The 21,535-nt window shown below is 34.5% G+C and overlaps 2 protein-coding genes across 3 annotated transcripts in view; one reads left to right on the top strand and one right to left on the bottom strand.

Annotated features, from left to right (window-relative positions):
• CEP85L (centrosomal protein 85L) overlaps positions 1–21,535 on the top strand; it is a 108,361-nt gene that overhangs the window by 30,106 nt on the left and 56,720 nt on the right. For both annotated transcript variants that reach the window (XM_074333489.1, XM_074333490.1), the window contains exon 3: positions 30–817. In XM_074333489.1, coding sequence (XP_074189590.1) covers positions 30–817 — 788 coding nt within the window. The remainder of the gene's footprint in view (positions 1–29; positions 818–21,535) is intronic.
• PLN (phospholamban) lies at positions 5,654–17,351 on the bottom strand. The gene is made up of 2 exons (XM_019740969.2): positions 17,216–17,351; positions 5,654–7,372 (listed from the first exon to the last, which is right to left on the bottom strand). The coding sequence occupies exon 2, from the start codon at positions 7,278–7,280 to the stop codon at positions 7,122–7,124; it is 159 nt and encodes a 52-aa protein (XP_019596528.1). The 5' UTR covers positions 7,281–7,372; positions 17,216–17,351; the 3' UTR covers positions 5,654–7,121.

Here is a 21,535-nt window from a genome sequence, read left to right as displayed (position 1 = left end):
ACTAATTTGACATCTTTTCTCTTTTCCAGATCACTCAACTTCAAGTGGCACATTATCTTTTAAGCCTAGTCGGTCATTGGTTACTCTCCCTACTGCCCATGTCATGCCGTCTAACTCCAGCGCCTCAGTTTCCAAACACAGAGAATCATTGACATCAGATGGCTCAAAATGGAGTGCAAGCCTCCTGCAAACATTGGGAAACCACAGTAGGGGGGAGCAGGACTCTTCATTAGACATGAAGGACTTCCGGCCCCTCCGGAAATGGTCATCTTTATCCAAACTCACTGCCCCGGATAACTGCGGCACAGGTGGCATTGCTCCCACTGAAGAGTCAAGGAGTGGTTTGGAAAAGACAGGGATAGGCAAGGCTTTACCATCACAATTAAGGACAATTGGCCCTAGCTGCTTACATGATAGTATGGAGATGCTTAAGCTAGAGGACAAGGAAATAAATAAAAAACGATCATCAACCCTGGACTGCAAGTATAAATTTGAGAGCTGTAGCAAAGAGGACTGTAGAGCTTCTTCCTCCACTGTTAGGAGGCAGACCTTAGACATGACATACAGTGCCTTACCTGAAAGCAAGCCCAATGTGACAAGCTCAGAGGCTTTTGAACCTCTGAAATATTTAATGCTTGGTCAACAGGCAGTAGGCTCAGTTCCCATTCAGCCTTCTGTGAGGACGCAGATGTGGCTTACAGAGCAGTTGCGGACAAACCCTTTGGAGGGTAGAACTACAGAGGACTCTTACAGTTTAGCTCCTTGGCAACAGCAGCAAATTGAAGAGTTTGGACAAGAAAGTGAAACACCAATGCAGGTAAGGCCCAAAATTGAGTGTTTGCTTCCCTCTAGTGGATGTTATGAATACAGTAGCACACTTGGTAGTAGGCATGCCATAGTGTGTTGTTTAGGTGTTATAAACTCCAAAAGTGTTGCATTGATTCAACAAAACTTAAAAAATATTTGAGGCTGATTAACATGAAAAACTTGGTATCTAACAACTTTTAATTTCCTTCTTATTTGTTAAATGGGCATAAAAATAAAGCAAAACATATTCGTTCTAAAGACACTTGAAACAAGCAAAGGAGCTGACATGGTATCGTAGAACATTAACTTGGCAATATGAGGCCTTGGATTTGGTTTCTGGTTCTATCAAATTCAGAACCTGGATGATCCTCTACCTATCACTTACTACTTAGTATCTCTGGGCCTCAGTTCCTTATTCTTTTGAGATATAATTGACATATAACATTAGTTTTAGGTGTACAACATAATTATTTGATATATTATGTATATATTGCGAAATGATGACCGTATTAAATCTAGTTTACATCCATCACCATACATAGTTACAATGGTTTTCTTTTTTCCTCTTTTTTTCCCCTGTGATGAGAACTTTTAAGATTTACACTGTTAGCAACTTTCAGACATATATTAGGCTGGTGCAAAAGTAATTGTGGTTTTTGCAATTTTTAACCTTTTAAACCGCAATTACTTTTGCACCAACCTAATAATACAGGCCCCCTGCCCTAGCCTCTGGCAGCTACCACCATTCTGGTCTCTGTATCTATGAGTAATTTTTTTAAGATTCCATATATAAGTGAGATCATATGGTATTTGTGTTTGTCTAACTTATTTCACTTAGCATAATGTCCTCAAGGTCCAACCATGTTGTCACAAATGGCAAGATTTTCTTCTTTTTATGGCCGAATAATATTCCATTGTATATACACCACATTTTCTTTATCCATTCATCCATTAATGGAAACTTAGTTTGCTTCCGTGTCTTGGATATTGAAATAATGCTTCAGTGAACATGGGAGTGTATATATCTTTTCAGGTTAGTGTTTTTGTTCCCTTTGGATAGATACCCAGAAGGAGACTTGCTGGATCATACAGTACTCTTTTTTATTTTTTGAGGCATCGCCATACTGTTTACTATAGTGGCTGCACCAACAGTGCACAGGGTTCCCTTTTCTCCACATTCTTGTCAACACTTATGTCTTGTCCTTTTGATAATCACCATTTTCACGGGTGTGAGGTCAGACCTCATGGTGGTTTTGATGTGCATTTCCCTGATGATTGGTGATGTTGAGCACCTTTTCATATAAACAAATTAATTCTGTCAAAAATTGCAAAATTTCCCTAGAGCAAACATTTTAAATTACTGCTTATTGTTGCTACTAGTTAAAAATCGTAAAGATTAAAGGAATCATTACATAAATTGTGTAAGTGTCTAATCATTGTGCGGTACACCTGAAATTAATATAAAATAATATTGAATGTCACCTGTAATTGAAAAAAACAATTAAAAAAAGATTAAAGGAATATATTCTATGAAAGGGTAAGGAGACCACTTATCTAGGAACCTCACAAATCTGAGTACAACCCTGAAACACACACAACATAATGTGCTACATTCACAGGAGAACCCCAAACACATCCCGTGTGCCGCCTTTATTCTTGTTTTGGAAACAGTTCTTATAATCTTGATTATGTATATTTAAAGCACATAACCAAACAGCAGCATCATTATAGTATCTGAATTACAAATCATAAAAGAGTAATTTAACCAGATTTATTTGGGACTTAATCAGTTCAAGTGATTGAAAGATAGGAAACCTAATTTTAAAACTACTATTATGTTTTAGTTCTCAAGTGCTTGTGATTATAGAGCAGGAATCAGGCATTTTACCAGTTGGTGTCTTTATACAGAATTGCAGTTGTCCAGGGAGGCTGAGTATTCTACTCCAACCTGAAGTATGTGTGATAGAAAGGTAACAGAAAATTGGGTGAATTTAAAGGAATATGTATTAATTCACTCCTCTTTTATTCTGCTTAGAGGAACCTGTTCTGTAAATAAAGTTTCCCCCAACCTTACAGTGTAGCCGAGGGTAGGGATTTGGAGGGACTTTGTGGAGAAAAACTTATTTTTAAATCTTCCCAGTATATAATAGAAGAAGAAGGCTACTGAGGGACAACATTTGCATGTACCCTGGAGCGTCCTATTTTTTGATTAGCCTTATTTGGGATGGACTCTTTATAGTGCTTTTAAGTTTTGGAGTAAAAAGATGAAACTAGGTAAAGAAAACTTAGACATTTCAGTTGCAGTATTTAAATGACTGCTTCTCTTCTAATTCTCTTTTTGGACTATTACAGAAAAAAATCCTTAAATACCTCCTCCTTGGAGTATCCAAGTACTTATCTTTATTTTAAAAGCTCTCACCTTAGTTGTTTCTTAAAAGACTCCTAAAACACTGACTTCCTTTTAGTCTAATTTTTAATACAAAGGAGAGAGGCATAATAAGGATCAAACCATCCTCTCCCATGTATGAATGGGAATGATTTTTAAGCACAACTGCTAAACTCTCACCATGAAACAAACAATTCTTTTACAATAACAAAAGGAATTTGGCCGAGAGTCTCAGTCTAACACCATCATCGATTTATCCAGAACTTTGTAGCTCTCAAGCTTTTCATTTCATTTGATCCTCACAGCCTCCTCCTCCCTCAGAAGGTTTGTATTGTAACATGAAAGTTGTACTCTCAGGACTCAGTCCAGAATAAGTATTGAGTCAGCTTCAGTCTTATGTGTTCAGTGTTCCTCAATTCCTATGGTTTCGTGCTAAATCAGCTACAGTGCAGGTAATACAATACTCTGGAGCGTGTTCCTTTGTGAATGAAGAGAGGCCATCTTGGTTAGGATATAGGCCTCCATGTGCAATGTTCACCAGCGTCTTTTGAGTCTTTCCTCTGTGATACATAACCTCTGTCCTCCCACCCTACCCAAAGCTGTCTGATCCTACAAGGACTATGACAGAGAGAAAAAACAACAAAGTCTTGTTTTCTCTTTGGAACGAATGTATCCCTTTCCATGCCCCTCTTGCATTTCTTTCTTTTTGGTGGGGAGGTGATAGTGGATGGGAAGGGAATGGAGGGTGTGTACTTTCATACACAACAATATCCATTGGATGATTCTCGTAAGTTTACAGTGGATCTTCCAGACAGTAGTGAAGAAGTGGTCTCTTTATTGACAAAGTTATTTATCCTCTTTTCTTACATTCTCTAGGAGTTTCTAAGTTCTGGGTTATAGTCATTAAAAAGTGGAAGATAAAATTTCGTACCTATTTAAGTCATGGAGGGGCTTGATCAGCCAAGATACAGGCTCCTAATAATTTCAACATATTTCACTGAAAATTTTCACTGAAGTATAAATAAAAAATATTAATAAAATTTTGGTAAACATGACAAAGTTAAATGACTTGGATTTTTGTGTAACATGATATAAGAATGAAAAAGTTTTAACGTGAGAGCATTTTATGTATTCTGTTACATCCTCTGAAAAGAAATAGTTTTGTTTTTCTTATTTTTGCACCCTGTGTTTGTCTTAAAATTTGTTAATGTTTAAGATAACATAACTGTGCAAAGATGTAGACATTATGAAACTCCAAATAGATAGTAATTATGACACATTAATTAGCTAAAAAGCATGTAAATGATTTTTGTACACTCGTACATGCTTTAATAAATAAAATTACTAATGTATTTGACCTTTTTTCATCTGTTAACTTTTCTGTGTAGTATTGGCATATAATTTTTAGACATTTTAAAGTGTGCTATTACTTAGAAGAGCAGACCATTTTTGAAATTTATCATTTTTCCACTTTGCCATAAGACTCAAAAGTAATCAAAGGGCAAGTAATTTCTGGGTAGAATGAAATTCATTATTTTATGTAGGTGTGCCCTCTTGTGTCTGTACTAGGGAATCTTGATTTTATTTTTTTGGAGAATGTCACCGTACACAACCTATAAAATCAAAACTGCTTATATTAGATTTTTTATGCTCATATCTATCATGAGCATATTAAAGAGCGGTTTCACTGAGTTCACGAAGGTTCATTTTAATACAGGTGATTTACATTAAATAACCATTTTTAACCAATTAAAATATAAAAGGCAACATTAAACATTTAAAAATTAGTTCATTTTTAGGACTGTAAATTAAGTTTGGAGTTTATTCTACAGTAGGAAGTATTTGAACATTGGGTATTTAAAAATTTTTAAATACAGTGTTTTATTATTTCTTTTTACACATCATGATAAATAGAGTAAATAAGTTCCATTTAAAGAATGAGTTTTTGTTCTACATTATACCTCAGTTAACGCAATCAAGTATAAGGTTTTAATTTCTATTAAAGGCAGAATGAAAAATATGTTTCTGTTTTTTTTAGGAAAAACCCCATATCTTTACAGTTTATAGTTTGAAGTTAATGTTGTAATGAACAATGTAATGAATGTATTATTTCAAATTTTCCACTTATTTTTTAAGATCATGCTGCTAATTATAGAACTTGGTTACTTTTTGCATGGGTAATTACTGACACCAGTGAGGTGAATGTATCTCTTGTTATTTATAAGCTTTTTAGTTGATATTAGGAGTCTCCAACCCATAAATGAGGCTTTGTTCAAGAAATCCCCCTGTCAGTTGAAGATCTCTTTTCTCTCTGTCCTCAGATATTAGTGAACCCCCTCCCATCTCCAGTGCCACTCAGGATTCAGAAAAATTTTAAAGCAGTGTGTCCCCTCACTAGTCTGCTAACAGCACTTGTGTTACAAACCAAAGTCAATATTGACTTTTCAAGTTCTTTTAGTGAGTGACTGTATTTTAACAAATCGTATAGGAAACTACACACTCTCTGTTCTTTTAATAATCGCTATATTAGTAATACATGTGTATCTTTAACTGAGGTTAAAATTACTGGACGATGCAGGATAGGTGTAAGCCATTTTAGACTTAATTTTAAAACAAGTCAAATTAACCAATTTTGGTGAATGAATTTTCTATCACCAATTTTTACTTCTGTTTTATGTGTTGTTTGCAGGTATTCTTAAATGACAGAAGGCAAACTGAAAATGTATTCAGCAAGAAAATAATTGTAAATTAGCATTTCTGGGTGTATAATTTAGTGTACTCTAGTGGCCTACGAATACGTCTTTACCACCTGGTTGACAGATTAAAGAAAGTAGCTATATCCTGTCATAGACAATTGTGGGACAAAAATTTATTTCAAAATGTTATCAAAGAATTTTTTTTAGAGAAAGAATTCAAATTTTTATTTTTTAATGCTTGAAATATTACATTTTTTATATTTCTTTCACTATTTTCCTTGCCTACATTGAGTATGAGGGTAGAATAGAATAGAAGACAACCTAGCAAATCATTCTGAAGTGTTAAGATTTCATGATTCCACAGATATAGTATGGCAAGTTATGTACTCTAACTCAGATAATCAACTAAGTGCAATAAATTAAGGTTAGACTCTATTAGTATGTTATTAATTATGGCTAATCACATTATCAGCTGTTAAATTAACCAACAATTCTCTTCTATTGATCAAAATGTCCTACAGAGAACAGATTTCTGGTTACCTACATGTGCTAGAATGCTGTAATTCTTTGAAAAAAATAGTTAAGAGAAATTTTATTTATGTGAAAGTATGGCATGTCTTTTTCTACTTGATTCTCATAAACTTCAAAAAATATTAAGTATAGAAAAAGAACACAATTTCTAATTTAGAATGTAGGTTATGATACTTACTACAAAGACTATGATAATAATGATAACCGATGTGAGGAATCAGTGGACTGTTTCAAATGATGACATTTGATTTGAATGATTGGTAATTGGCGAAGACGTGAACAATACCTAATAAACACCAGAGGCTTTTATTGTACAATATAAATTATATTTACCCCAAAATAGTGAAGCTAATGCTTTTATATATGAAGTGAACTTCTTAGCAGTGCCGTTTCAAAACTAAATCCCTAGTTCATCCTCAGAAATGATTTGGGATAGAAAACTTACAAGCTCTGCTGTGGAAATCAACATTTACATTATGCACACTTATAGTCATATTAAAGTTAAGTTTGAAAATAGAGCCCTTTTCACATTTTTACAAGATGCAGCAGATGAATACATTTGCTAACAATTTGTTCTGAATCTTGACCTTTTCACAAAGAAATTCTTCTACTGAAGAAGTGGTCTGTTCTCCTCTCTTCATGGCATGACAGATTTTAAGCCGGTGGTGATCAGTTGCAGCACTAGCGATTGCATCGGAACTTCAGAGAAGCATCACGATGATGCAGATCAACAAGAGACATATTAAGATGAGACAGAAATTGATAAATAGGTTCTGGAGATTTTGACGTGCTTGTTGAGGCATTTCAATGGTTGAAGCTCTTCTTATAGCAGAACGGGTAAGGTATTGGACTTTCTCCATGACACAGGAAAGCAAGGAAGTCTGAAGTTTTAAACGATCAAGAGAATGGTAAAAAGCGGACAGCCAAATGGGAGATCTCTCTCTTAGGTCGTCTGGAATGTAAAAATAGTACATAGATTAGGATCATATGTACAACCTAGTCTCTGAACAGATAAAACACAATTTTGTATGAATTAATCTTTCTCAACGTTGTATTTGTGGCATTAAGTGTCTCTATGATCTGTATATGTGTGTGTGCACACATAAGTGTTTTCCTTTCTGTCTTTTTTGGTGAGAGTCACCATGATGACTCATTTGTCTTATGTTTGGAGTGGAGTATCTTCAATTTTTGCCTCCTCCTCTCAAAATGACTAGACTATTTCGCTGTGAGCATAATTGTTATGAACATTAGAGTATTAATATCTCCAGAGCAAATCTCATAAAAAGAAATGCATGCAATGAACTATTCTTCGGATGTTGAGTTTAGTCCAAAATAAAATAGTTAAATGTGAAGCATTTTACCAGTACTATATGAGGTCAGACAATGAAGTCCGTGAACTTGTTGCAACGATGTTGCTGACCTTTTTTGATATCAGAGGGATTATTCATTATGAATTTGTACCAACTGGACAAACAGTTAATCAAGTTCACTATTTGGAAGTGCTGAAAAGGCTGCGTGAAAAAGTAGACGACCTGAACTTTTCGCCAACAATTCATGGCTCTTGCATCAGGATGATGCACCAGCTCACGTGGGACTCTCTGTGAGGGAGTTTTTAGCCAGTAAATAAATAACTGTATTGGCACACCCTCCCTGCTCACCTGAACTGGTCCCCAATGACTTCTTTCTTTACCGAAAGATGAAGGAAATACTGAAAGGAAGACATTTTGATGACATTAAGGACATCAAGGGTAATACGACGCCAGCTCTGATGGCCATTCCAGAAAAAGAGTTCCCAAATTGCTTTGAAGGGTGGACTAGGTGCTGGCATCACTGCATAGCTTCCCAAGGGGAGTACTTCGAAAGTGACTGTAGTGATATTCAGCAATGAGGTATGTAGCACTTTTTCTAGGATGAGTTTGCGAACATAATTGTCCTATCTCGTGTAGATTCAAATGTCATTCCTTTTTATGATTTTAGAGCTTTGTAGAATAAGCTATTTTAAGGAACATTTTGACATGACTTGATATTAAGTACTGAAGACTGTTGGGCTCAGAAATCATAGTAATAAAATTATCATCTTACTGTCTACCACAGACAGTTCCTGTTTACAAATGACCTGTACTTACAAGTGGTGGTTTCCATTTGCTTTCTTTCTTATTTGTACTAATTAATAAACAAAACAAACAAAAGCAATACATTGTTATAGAAAAATTAGATATAGATTAAAAATGAACTGTAAATTAAATGTCCAGAGATAATAACTACTATGATTTGGGCATATTTTGTTGTCAATCAGGATTCTACTTTATAAATTTTGAAGTAAGAAAAATTAGAAATGGAATAAAAATATAACTAATTGCCCAGAGATAATGGCTGTTAACAGTTGTTGATACATCATTGTTAGTTTAGATAGTACTACCTTACCCCAGCTGCCAGATTTAATTTTCTTTCATCTCTATACATCCCATGAAAACTCAACTCAGCCTGTCAGCTCTGTTTCTGACAGAGACTAGTGATGAAGAAAGCACAGGGGAGAAATGAAAGAATGGGAAAGGAGAAGAGATGCATCAGACACGATCAGTGGCAACTTGGCATTCCTTTTTACATGGAAATCATGTGGTATATGGTGGTTAGATTCTGTACTTTTCAGTATTTCAACGTGGCTGTGTTATTAGACTGGACTTGAATTTGGCTGGAGACTCTGGCCTCCTTCATACGAGTAGTGTTGGTCTTTAGTGAGGCTATCTTGACAGCCAGCTTGTATCAAACTTCATTCTCTTAAAGAGTTGGTAACAATCTGTGTTTCTCTAGTATATATTCTCTAGCATATATATGTGTGTGTGTGTGTGTGTGTGTGTGTATGTATACAAAAGGTGCCAAAAAAATGAAAAAGTGTACACACATTTTAAGAAAGGAAAAGCTGTATTCAAATTACGCTGATGGTAACCACTTTGAGCACCTCTTGTAACTACAGAAGTCAAACGTGACTTGTGTTCAGCGTTTTGTTATCAGTATATATTGACTATTACAATTTTAATACAATTTTTTCCTTAAAATGTGTATGCATTTTTTTGGCACCCTCTGTATATGTGTATATATGCCTCTAGCATAGATTCTTCATTGTCCAACACAAGGGGCTATTACGTAAGTTATCTATTACACTCCCTACTTAAAAAATGGCAGCTTAAACTTGGTATGTATTTAATACCATGTTTCCCTGAAAATAAGACCTAGCCGGACAATCAGCTCTAATGCGTCTTTTGGAGCAAAAATTAAGACCTGGTCTTATATTATATGATATATTATTTTACTATAATATAGGACTGGGTATAATATATAATATAATATAATTAATATAATACCGGGTCTTACTATAAGACCTGGTCTTATATTATATGATAAATGTTATTTTACTATAAAATAGGACTGGATATAATATAAGATCGGGTCTTATAGTAATTTTTGCTCCAAAAGACGTGTTATATAGAGCTGATTCTTATTTATTTATTTTTTTATTGGGGAAGGGGAACAGGACTTTATTGGGCAACAGTGTGTATTTCCAGGCCTTTTTTCCAAGTCAAGTTGTTGTCCTTTCAATCTTAGTTGTGGAGGGTGCCATTCAGCTTCAAGTTGTTGTCCTTTCAGTCTTAGTTGTGGAGGGCGCAGCTCAGCTTCAGGTCCAGTTGCCGTTTCTAGTTGCAGGGGGCACAGCCCACCATCCCTTGCGGGAGTCAAACCAGCAATCTTGTGGTTGAGAGGACGCGTTCCAACCAACTGAGCCATCCGGGAGCTCAGTGGCAACTCAGCTCAAGGTGCCGTGTTCAATCTTAGTTGCAGGGGGCGCTGCCCACCATCCCTTGCGGGACTCGAGGAATCGAACAGGCATCCTTGTGGTTTAGAGCCCACTGGCCCATGTGGGAATCAAACCAGCAGCCTTCGGAGTTAGGAGCATGGAGCTCCAACCGCCTGAGCCACCAGGCCGGCCCTGATTGTCTTATTTTTAATAAGACAATCGGCTAGGTCTTATTTTTGCTGAAACACGGTATAATTATTTCTGTCTGGATTCCTCAGATAAAATACTATAGATATAAAGGGGTTTAATTTTTTCTTTAAGAAAATACATCTTTTAAGTTGTTTTCTGTTTCTATTTGTTCATAGTAGATATAGTGAATTTATATGCTATTAATTATGGGGAAGAATTCCTTTATTCGTTTATATATTTGACTAGTTGCTTTATATAAGGATATGTAACAATACAGTTAAGAAAGGAATAAGAGTTAGCATTGGTAATTCCTATTTGAACTTACATTTTTGTGCAGTTTTAGGACTTAAGTGGCCTAAAAGGTCTGAATTTAAAAATTATTTTGAGACAAAACATGGAAAAAGAGGAAGCTGGCCAGTTGTTCATCATGAAACATCGTATACGAGTCTACAAGAGTCATCCGCTATTCTGACTCTGATGAGTAGTGCCTCACTCACATGAAACATGTCACCGTGCCATAAATACTTCATTCCCTTTTATGATTCTGTCTTTTGCACATGTTGTTCTAGCTCTGCCTGGAATGTCTCCCCACCACCACCTTTGATTCTTTGCCAGGCAAACTTCAGTTGATCCTTAAGGCCCAGTTTAAATAGCACTTCCTAATAAAACCTTCCATGACTCTTTAAGGCAGTATTGATTATCACCTCTGCTAGTTTTCAGTAGGGTGTTCGTGTATCAGGATAGCTATTGGGCTGTCTTGTGATTTTGATTTATATGTCTGTGTCCCCAACTAGACTTCCAGTTTTTTGAGTAAAAGGACGCACCTTATTTGTTTATTTTTGTATACTGGTATGTAGTGCATAATTGGTACTATTCAAATCAATGAAGTTGAATAAGGGAGTTTTATGATTTACTTTAATATTTTTAGAAAATTGATAATGAGCAAAGATGTCAAAGATAAAGTGCTGTGATTAACAAATTAACCAATTAGAATAACAGAATGATAGTTGAACACATAATCTCCAGTATCCTTCTCAAGTCTCTTCCTGTTACAGATGAGGAAACTGAGGCTTACAGGATTTACACTAGAGGATTAAAATTTTAGATAAGTTGTTGGTAATGATTAGTACAAATGGGTATTTGGTGTTAGTGAAATACAAAATGGTGTGCCCTAAAGCAATGAGTTCTCTCCTGATGGAAGTATAGTGAATATACTTTAAAGATGATCTCATAATATTTTAACATCCAACTATTATTCAGAAAGGAAAGTTTGCTCCTGGAAACAAATTGAGTATAAAAGAGAACCAAAGATAGTGTCTTGTTGCTTGTCAAACTTAGAAATGTTATCATTCTAAAGTGATTTGTAGTCACTTTATAATCTTATGCTAAAACCAAAACCAAACCTACTTTACATGCTAAAATGTTAACTGTTGGCGTTCATTTTATTGGGCCCAATTTATTTTAGTGGTATAATCTGAAATGTGTTGAGTCCTAATTCTGATGAACTTCCAAAATCTATATGATGATGATAAACCAAAATTCACCCATACAAGATGAGGCTTCCTATTATATATTGAGAATTGAAAAGCTGTGTGTGGGGACAGCACAGTCCTGCGTTTGGAGTTGTCTGTGACCTTCATAACGTAATAATTAATGGCATAGTTACCAGGTATTGATCATTCTTTTCTCTGTACTCATAACCGTCTATGAGTTTAGAACTCCTGCAGTTTTCCCCCCTTCCTTTCTTAGAGCCAGCCTGTTAATAGAGTAATATTTGGTAGAGCCTAGAAAAATAGTTTCCTTTATTTTTCATTTTATCTGATTTTTTTTTTTTTAGAGCATTCATTTAGGATAGTCAGAAATAAATAGATCTTGTTGGGATGTTCTGAATTTGCATCTGGCTTAAACAGCCAGGGAGACTGACTGTCCTCTACCCCTTTTAAAAGACGCCAATATGTGTAAATTAGGTGTTTGGGACAAGAGGATTGAGGTCACTTTAAAAATTAATTTATTACCCAGTCCCTAGAATCAGAATATTGAAAATACGAAAGATGCTTTGATAGGAGTTTGGTTGTAGAAATGCCAGATCGCTGTCACTCAAGTTAACATTTGAGAGGCAGAAAAGTGCCCACGGAGTATCTTGTATGTCGGTGGGATCTATGATTATTGTAATTTGGTGGTGGTGGTGGGGGGATAACTAACTCCGAACTATTCTTTGTAAGATTTATAAAGCCTTTGGTTGGCCACTGTTCCTCTTTTTCACAAAAACGTGAAATTGAGAAGTAAATGCAATAAAATTCAAGCTAATCTTCTGTTTTTTTGAAGTGGAAGAAGGAGAGAGACAAATCATTGGCAGTTCTAACCCTTCAACAAATTTCTGCCATGTTACGCAACATTTTTGGGGAAAGGTGCTATGTCGGCTCTGTAGGAGTCCTCACATTGTCTCAAGGATAGGAAATAGAGAGTCCTGTTTCCTAACGTAATGGCAGAAGCATTCTTGTGCAAAAGGAACCTCAGTAGACTTTTTAAAACTTGGTAGTTTACTTTATGAGTTGCTGGACAAGTAATACCATAATGGTGTCATATATACTGAGAGTCGTCCCACCTATAATTTAGGCACATTCAGCGCTTTGCAGAACTTTCTGAACTTCAGTTTTTGGGTGGTACTCCTGCTGAAATCATAAATTCCTGAGATTTTTTTTGTATTTGTGGAATTTAGAATTTTGCCTCCCTTTTATTTTTTGTCTATTTATTTTAGTAAATGTAGGCATATTTTGCTAATAAATTTAAGTAATATACATCAAAGATTACAGCCTGACAGATAGATACTTTTTAGAATTTTTTTCCATTTAATTAGTTCACAAGGTCCGAATTCTCTATAGATTTGAGATTACACGATTTGTCTATATTAGAATTAATTGGGGGTTTAATTTTTTCCACTTTTTGCAGATAATCCAGAGGTGATTGTGCATACATTTTTTTAGCTTGTTCAATTAAATCAGGACAGTTTATCATTAGCTTTATCATCAACCTGTTAGCAACCAAAAGTTACTTTGGTAGAGCCATTTTTGTTTTGAGATTGACTAATGCTAAACTTGGAATTTCTAATTGAAGTTATTTTGTGTCAGCAACATTCTGTAGCTTTGTTGGACCACACTGGCTATTTGAAAGAATCTTCAAGCTCCTTCTGCCTGTTTATAAAAAGAATTGTGTAAACAAAAAAATTAATACATTCTCAACCCCTAAATTGACCTCATAATGAAATGCGTCCATTGCTTTAAAGCTGTGCCTTGAGCAGCCTTTCTTAAGCAACAGCATATGGAGATTTTTGTCTTTGAAATTGGCACATTGCTATTGCTATTTTGTCTGTAGACTTGTCTTCATTATGGTTATTATGTTAAAATTAATTTCTTTGCAAATAAAATATTATTTTTAACCCTGTAGTAGCTGAGACTTCAGATTCTTGTTTTAGGGAAGATAAGGTGGGGAGGGAGTGAAGGGAAACTTTTAAGGAAAAATGAATGCCAGTTAAATATACCCCCACTAATGTGAGTGAATTGGCTTTTGTTGTTGTTTAGACCTGAAGGTGGAGTACATTTTGAAAAGCACTAGAGGTCCTCAGTTACCTACAAGTATACTGGGGTGGAGCTATGTATACTTAGGCCTCATTTTCATGTGTTTATTTGGTACTAAATGCTTCAGAATTATGTAGGGTGAGAACATTGATGGACTATTTCTAGAAATGTTCAAAGAGAGTACATATTTTCTGATTTAGGTCACTGTAATTTAGAAGGATTATTTCCCAGATTTCTAACCTTTAGGTTTACTCCTTGGTTGGTATGATCAGCACTGTGTTAATTCACAGTTGAGATGAAGGTTAGTGATTTCCACCGCATAAAAAGCAAAACAAGATTCATCTGTTCAAGCATTTCAGAACATATGGGGTTGAATATTTTAAATGGTAGAATATGAGGAGGTGAGAAAGGAAATTGAGGAAAGCTAAAAGATTTAATATAATACTGGAATAAAGTGTGAAAATGTGGCTTTGTGAAAAGTTTTGAGGAGAAATTAACCTGGATTTTAGGTAATCAAGGCTAAATAGATGAAAAGCATTGAGTAGTTTAGCAGTGAAACAAATTAATAAAAGGGAACTTTAATTTGATTGATTGTTCATGTTGTTTTTTTAAAAGTCTTCGTAATTGTTTTGAGTTTTACCTTCCAGGGTGTATTACTTAATAACTAAGATCATCTATAACATGCTTACATCCCTAGCTTTGAAAATAAGCAGGATAGTAGTATACTCATTGGCTATTAAGGACATAATGCCTTATACATAAATTAACTTGAAATGAAATGGAGAGGTTCTAAATAAAATAGAAGTTTGTGTCCTCTAACTTTGCCTTTTAGAGTACCATTAACAGTATTTGAGGACTTTCAATTTTTTTTGCTTTGCCAGTGACAGGTTTTATTTTTAAGCCATGTTGACCCATGGATGGGATGGATGTACATGTGGTTTAGAGTCAGAAAATCTTGGCCCCAGCCAAGGTTCCACCATTTCCCATCTGTGACCTTGGGCAACTCACCATTTTCACATCTGTTTTTTAAATTGTAAAACAGAGATGTAGTGTCAAACATATAGGGAGCTAAAAGGATTAAATGAAGTATTTGTATACATTAGTGCATTTAGAAAATTGTTCAAGAATAAAGAAGGAAGTTTCAATTGACTGTTTATATTTCTAGGATTGTTAATAAATAAACAGTCTTGCTTAGAGAGGTAATCTAATCTTTACATTTAAGTTTTACTTAAAATTTTAATGTTACATAATTTATTACATAATTAATAATATTGCATAATCTATTTAGTAAATTAAATTTTTTATTCTTTCTTTGAACTATTTTATCTATACCAGTATTCTTCTATCTCTAATTAGTGAAATTAAGAAACAGTATGGATAAGTATGTAACCAAATGCAATTTTCTCTGGAATATTATTTTTCTTTATGTCTACTAAAATACTATTAAAATAATTTTTGATATTTGAGCCTTAGAAAATGATAGTGTTGTGACTTCTTTTAATAAAGCAAGGTACTCTAGCTCTTTTACGTGTTTTTAAAATTTAATCAATTTTTCATAATTTAAACATCTGGCACATTTCTCCCATTTTATTTCATCTGACAGTCTTTTTTAGCACTTAATTTTAAACCACATGTCTTTATAAACAAAGACAATACTTAAATTTCACCCTATGTTAGAGATGAACTTGTTGGGACATAATATCTGACACTAGCATAATGTGTGAAATTTGAACAACAGTCACCGTAACTAATTTCTGTTATTCTGGACACATTATCTAAGGATATCTTTAATAGCAGAATTTCTGCTCTTCCTAGATATTGTCAACGTTTTGGAGCAATAGGTGATGTGGTGATAGTCTGGTACTATAAAAACTCACAGACAGTTGAAATGTGAGAATGTAATTTGATAGGGATATGAGTAAAAATAAATAAATATGCATATAAGACACCTACCTACACTGAATGACTTCTGTGTAATATCAAAGGAAAAACATTTTATCAATGTAAAGATACTGAGAGGCAGTGAGGGTGCCTCATTGGTAGGCAAAAACCAGGAATGTTTTTGCATGCCTTAAGGAAAGCTGCTTGTGGAATTACACAGTTCTTATTTGTAGCAGTAGAGTTAACATTTGTCATAGGAATTCAGAATTTTAGAGGTGAATTTTATTTTGACCTATATATGTGAAAATGAAAAGAATGAAATAAAATCAATGTAATATTCTTTATACCATGACTGAGATTTAAGAAGGAAGACACATTTCATATAGTAAATTGAGATTTATAACATAAAAAGTAGAGTAGAATTCAACCAGAAGTTATTTTTCTTTTTCCCTTTCCCTCCCTTCTAAATGTGAGAGAGGAAACTGAAGATTGTAACTTAGTATTTTCATTGCTAGGTAGACTATACACTCATTTTATCAAATTCATTCAAATGGGATATTTAGGAATGTTTGTGCTGCTAAAATAAGATCTATTTTTAAAGTGCCACATTGTATTCTGTGCATTTAGAAAGAATTTTACACGTGTTCTTGACAAGTGTTTTGGAATTTCCAAACTTGTTATTTATGATATAGTATTGAAATTAATATAAGTAACTCAATTTATTAAAAGCTTGGATTTCTTTTTAGCAGTGTTTGTTAAAGTTGACTGGACTTTATAGAAAGGAAAAAAGTCGTCAAAAGCATTTTAAATAGTTTTGATTATATATTCTTCAATTCTACTTTGTTAATATTCCCTGTAAGGAATCATAATGATAATATTGGAATAGTTATGCCAATAATGTGCATGTTGTACAATCACAGGACTGTTCATAGTATTCCAGATGTAAATAGACATCCCCCTCCTACCCTGTTTCTCAGCAGAATAACAAATAACAAAATGAAGCCATTGTTTTTGCCTGAAGAAATCAAATCACCACTATCACCAGCCAAATTTGAAAGGTATTTTAATTGGCAGAAATTCACTTTGAAAAGCAAAATAAACGTGAAAATTAAAATGAAAAAACCAATAACCAAGATCAAAGATGAATGCAACCCTTTTCATTTCAAAGCTAAGTCTTATTCTTAGTCACTGAATTATAAGCATTTATTTAGAAATTAAGCTTTTTGTCATATCAGACATTTTATTGTCTAACTTTGAGCTATAATTTACAATATATGATTAATTCTTTTTAAAGAGTTTAGTAAGTTTGAATTACAGAAGCTAAAAATTTCCAAAATCAGTGAAATCTATTTCTTACCTTAGCTGTTGTGATGATCACAATATATAGAGTATTGTGAGTGGTATGAAGTCTTTACCGGTGTTTAGCTGGAAAGTTTTCTGTTACCAGATTTATGGGAACAATTGAAGTTGGTAGAGGAGAAAAAGTGTTCTAGGGAGGTCTTATGATGTCACAGAGGAATTCTGCAGATATGATTGGTTAGCCATAGTCTTACCACACCCAAACTTTTTAGAATGTCATTTATCTTACTTTAGCTATGGAAAGGTCATTAACACTTTGTGCCTCATTTTTAACTTTTAAAAGCATATGAGAGAGAAATGAAAAAACTGTTTGGGGTGGTAGAAAGCTCTTTTTAAAGACTTGTGCATCTTTGGGCTTAGAAACGATTGTATACTGATGGTGATAATGTTGAAGAACTAAAATAGTTATAGTAATAGGAACTTTCATAGAATGAGAATAATACTGGTTTAAGCCAAACAAGTTGTACTGAGTTGCTGTTGCTACAGGTGCTTTGACATTGCAACTTCATGTCAGCTTCTAGCAAGACAATAATTAGACATGAACTCAGCCTGCTTCACTTTCTTATGGGTAACTTATGGGCAACTAAAATGTGTTGTGCAGCAGCTGCTGATGTGCCCTTAAATGGAGATGATTCTGGCTTCTTCCAAAGAAAGATAAAATCATTCTCTAGAGCAAATCTCTCATTGTTTAAAGAATCAGCTACAACTAACAGAAAACATATTTCACTGATGACCCTCTGTGAACATTGCTAACAGAAAATTTACAACTTGAAAGTAAAACTCAAAATTAAAAATATTTCATGAATAATGTTTGACATTTGCTCAGTGCTCTACAAGCATTCTTTCCTTCATTCCTTACATAATAAGAATCTTGTATTATCATCAATTGCCAATGATGACTGAAATATAAAACCTAGGCTTGAAATGCAAGCATAAAATGGTTTACAGTAATTTGTCAAAGGGGACACATCTGCTAAGAGAGACACTGAGGATTCAAATCCGGATCTGTTTAGTTATAATTCACTGATAGAAGGGCATGTTGTGGGGGTGGAAATCATACTTTGGATATAGATTTCATAGAGTAGCATACATCAACTAAGAAATTTTGATGAATATAAATGAATTATTGAAAACTTTTACTATTTTTAGCAAGTTTGCTTTAAGTGTCTGCCAGTTACACATTCATTTGAAAATATATCATTGTATCAGCATCTCTAGTTCTAAGAAAATAGAATTAGTAATACTCAGTTGGATAAACTAAGAAACTGCCATAGACTGAATAAAATATGCTATGGATATCTCACATGTTGCTATATTTGCTTTAAAAACCTACATAGGTGTGCATACGCATGCGCGCGCGCACACACACAGACACACACACACACACATTAGAAGGATACTAACGAACTGGGTGTGTCAGAGTTGGTAAATGGAGACAAAAATATACTTTTCAGATTTGTACGAGGGTGGGGAGCTTCTGTGTTTACCTTTTTCCTTTTGGTTAGCTGCTGCTGTTTATTAGTACCAGTTGAGCTCTAGGAAGTGTTATATGTATTTCAGTTTTAGCCTGATTTAGCCTAAACAGAAAGTTGTTTAGTAGGAGCATTGGTGAGCTACTGTATAATCAGTAGTGTTCCTCAAAATTCCACAACTAGGGGCTGGAAATTGTTTTTAGAGGTGCTTTGTCAGACTCTATTTTGCATCAAGCTATATAATTTGAATTTTTGGTCACATGATCATGTACAACTTCCCTAAGCTGCCTTGTCTGTGGGCTGGGTTTGTTGTGAGGGTTTAATGAGATGAATTATGTGTAGTGACCATCAGAGGCCCTGCAACACAGTGTCCATTTAGTGTTAGTATTTAGTTTTTATTTGCCTTTAGAAGATGATTTTTAACCGGCAGTCCATGGGTAGAGTTCAACGGTCTTTGAACTTGGATAGGAAAACAATTACATCTTTATCTTTAGTAACCTTTAAATGAGATTTAGCATTTCTTCAGTTTTGACTATAGCCCACAAACTGCAGAAGTGTTAGCAGCACATTTGACTGTCACTGTAGCAATCTCAGATAATTTAATATGTTACAGTTGTTGCAGATAGCTTGGAATACTGTTTACTTTAATCACTACTTTGAAATTACCATAATTAAACCTGCCTGTAAATATTATTTATTGTGTTAAAGAAGCCCAAATACTACATCTCAAATTTGTTTTTTAAAATAAGTATTTCAGTGTAATTCATTTTCTTTCTAGTTCTGTGCATCTTAATTTTTTAAAAAAATTTATTTTAGAACAACCCTAAATTTACAGAATAATTACAAATACAGTACAGAGGGTTCCTGTATACCCTGCACCAGGTTCCCTCTATTGTTAATATCCTGCATTAGTATGGTACTTTTGTTACAACAGTTACACCTATGGTAATAGATTATTTTAACCAAAACCCATACTTTATTCAGATTTTCTCAGTTTTCCCCAGTGTCCTTTTTCTTTGCCAGGATCTTATCCAGGACACCAGATTGCCTTTAGTAGACATGCCTCCTTTGGTACCCTGGATTGTGACATTCCTCAGAGTTTGCTTTTTTTTTTTTTTTTTTTTTGGTAACCCCAACCATTTTGAAGAGTTCTAGTGATATTTTGTAGAATGATCCCCAGTTGGGATTTGTCTGATGTTTTTCTTATGGTTAGATGTGTTTTTGTGAGGAACACGAGAGAGATAAAGTGCCATTTTCATCAGTTGTCAAAGTGTAAACTATCACTGTGACATCGCTGTTGTTAACCTTGATCGCCTGGCTGAAGTGTAATGTTCGTCAGGTGTCTCCATGGAAAGTTACTCTTTTCTGCCCCCTTCCTTACTGTGCTTTCCAGAAGAAAGGCACATGCACAGCTACGCTTAGGCTTCACTACCGTAAGAGTTTCAGAATGTCTATAAAAATTATTTGGAATCCTGTGTATTTTATGTATATAAAAACATTTGGAGAACAGATCAGTAAGCTTTAGCAGTCTGCCAGAAAAGTCCATGGCACACAAAAAATGAAGAATTCCTTTGTTAGAGGATGTTTTTCAGTTGTGTGTGGCGGCCTTTTTGAAAGAGGAGGACTGAGCTCCCAAAGAGGCTAAAATCCTGACTTCCGAGTTGGCTTTTTTAGGCCCTGTCTTTGCAGCTTCGTCTCTTATCACATTCCTTTGTAGTCTGTCTCTAGCCTTGTACAATTAGCTGCCAGGGACTCTCTGAACAGGCTGCTGTTCTATTTTCAGCCCCCCTGCTTTTTGTAGGAATGTCCTTCTTACCAACCTTTGTGCCCATCAAAGTGCTGTCAGTTTATATGTGCTGTGCAGCCCTCCCTGCCTTATATCAAACAATTTGCATGTACCTCTGGTATCATCTGTCTCTTTTATTGTATTTATTAGTGTATGTGCCTAGACTAGACTGCAAGCTCCTTGAGAGCTGATCCAATAATTCATATTTACATCGCTGTTTGTTCTTTATAGTACTATTACCTCATAGTAATTGTTAAATATTGATTGAACGAATGATTGGATGAGTGAATAAAGGGGGGATCAGGAAAGATTACAAGTAAATTGGTAGTGAATGAGTGATCCTGCAGAATTAAGTCTTAGGGACAATTATAAAATCCTTCTCAATTTTAAGACCATTGTGGGGGGAGTGAGGAAGGATAATTTCATATATTAGTTGTTTTGATAGTTTGAAATACTGTTTACATTAATCACTGCTTTGAAATTGCCATAATTAGACCTGCCTGTAAATATTGTTATTTAATGTGTTAAAAGAAGCTCAAATATTACATCACAAATTTGTTTTTTAAAATAAGTATTTCAGTGTAATTCATTTCTCTTTTTAGTTCTGTGCATCTAATTTGGGAGGTTAGGGATAAAAGTGGAATGAGAATAAATTCTGTCAAAATATTTCTTGTCCTTTAAAAATATTTTAAATATACTTGGGGGGAAAGAGTGGAGGAAGGCCAAGCCATAAGCTCGTACTCCCTAAACCAAGCTTTTAAAAACTTAAAAACAAATCTTTTTCTTTCCTCATTGGATTCATAATAATTCATAGTACTTTATTTACTCCTATCTGCCTTCATTTATGTGGTTACTTAGTTTTTATTTTATTGCAATAGTAGTTTCTTTAAATTTTAGTAATAAGCACCTCTAAGATTATTACCTAAAATAAAAGCCAGGATGTTAGTAATAACATATCTAACTACATGTTCTTGCCCTGTTTCTCCTATTCTCCCCACCCAAGCAAATGATTATTCTGAACCCTGGGTTTATGTCTTTCCATTTGTTTTTATATAGTTTT

This window comes from Rhinolophus sinicus, linkage group LG05, assembly GCF_036562045.2.
Source record: "Rhinolophus sinicus isolate RSC01 linkage group LG05, ASM3656204v1, whole genome shotgun sequence".
In the NCBI taxonomy this organism is placed as follows: domain Eukaryota; kingdom Metazoa; phylum Chordata; class Mammalia; order Chiroptera; family Rhinolophidae; genus Rhinolophus; species Rhinolophus sinicus.
Note: the sequence above shows the minus strand (reverse complement) of the source record. Positions and strands in the feature narration are given on the sequence as shown.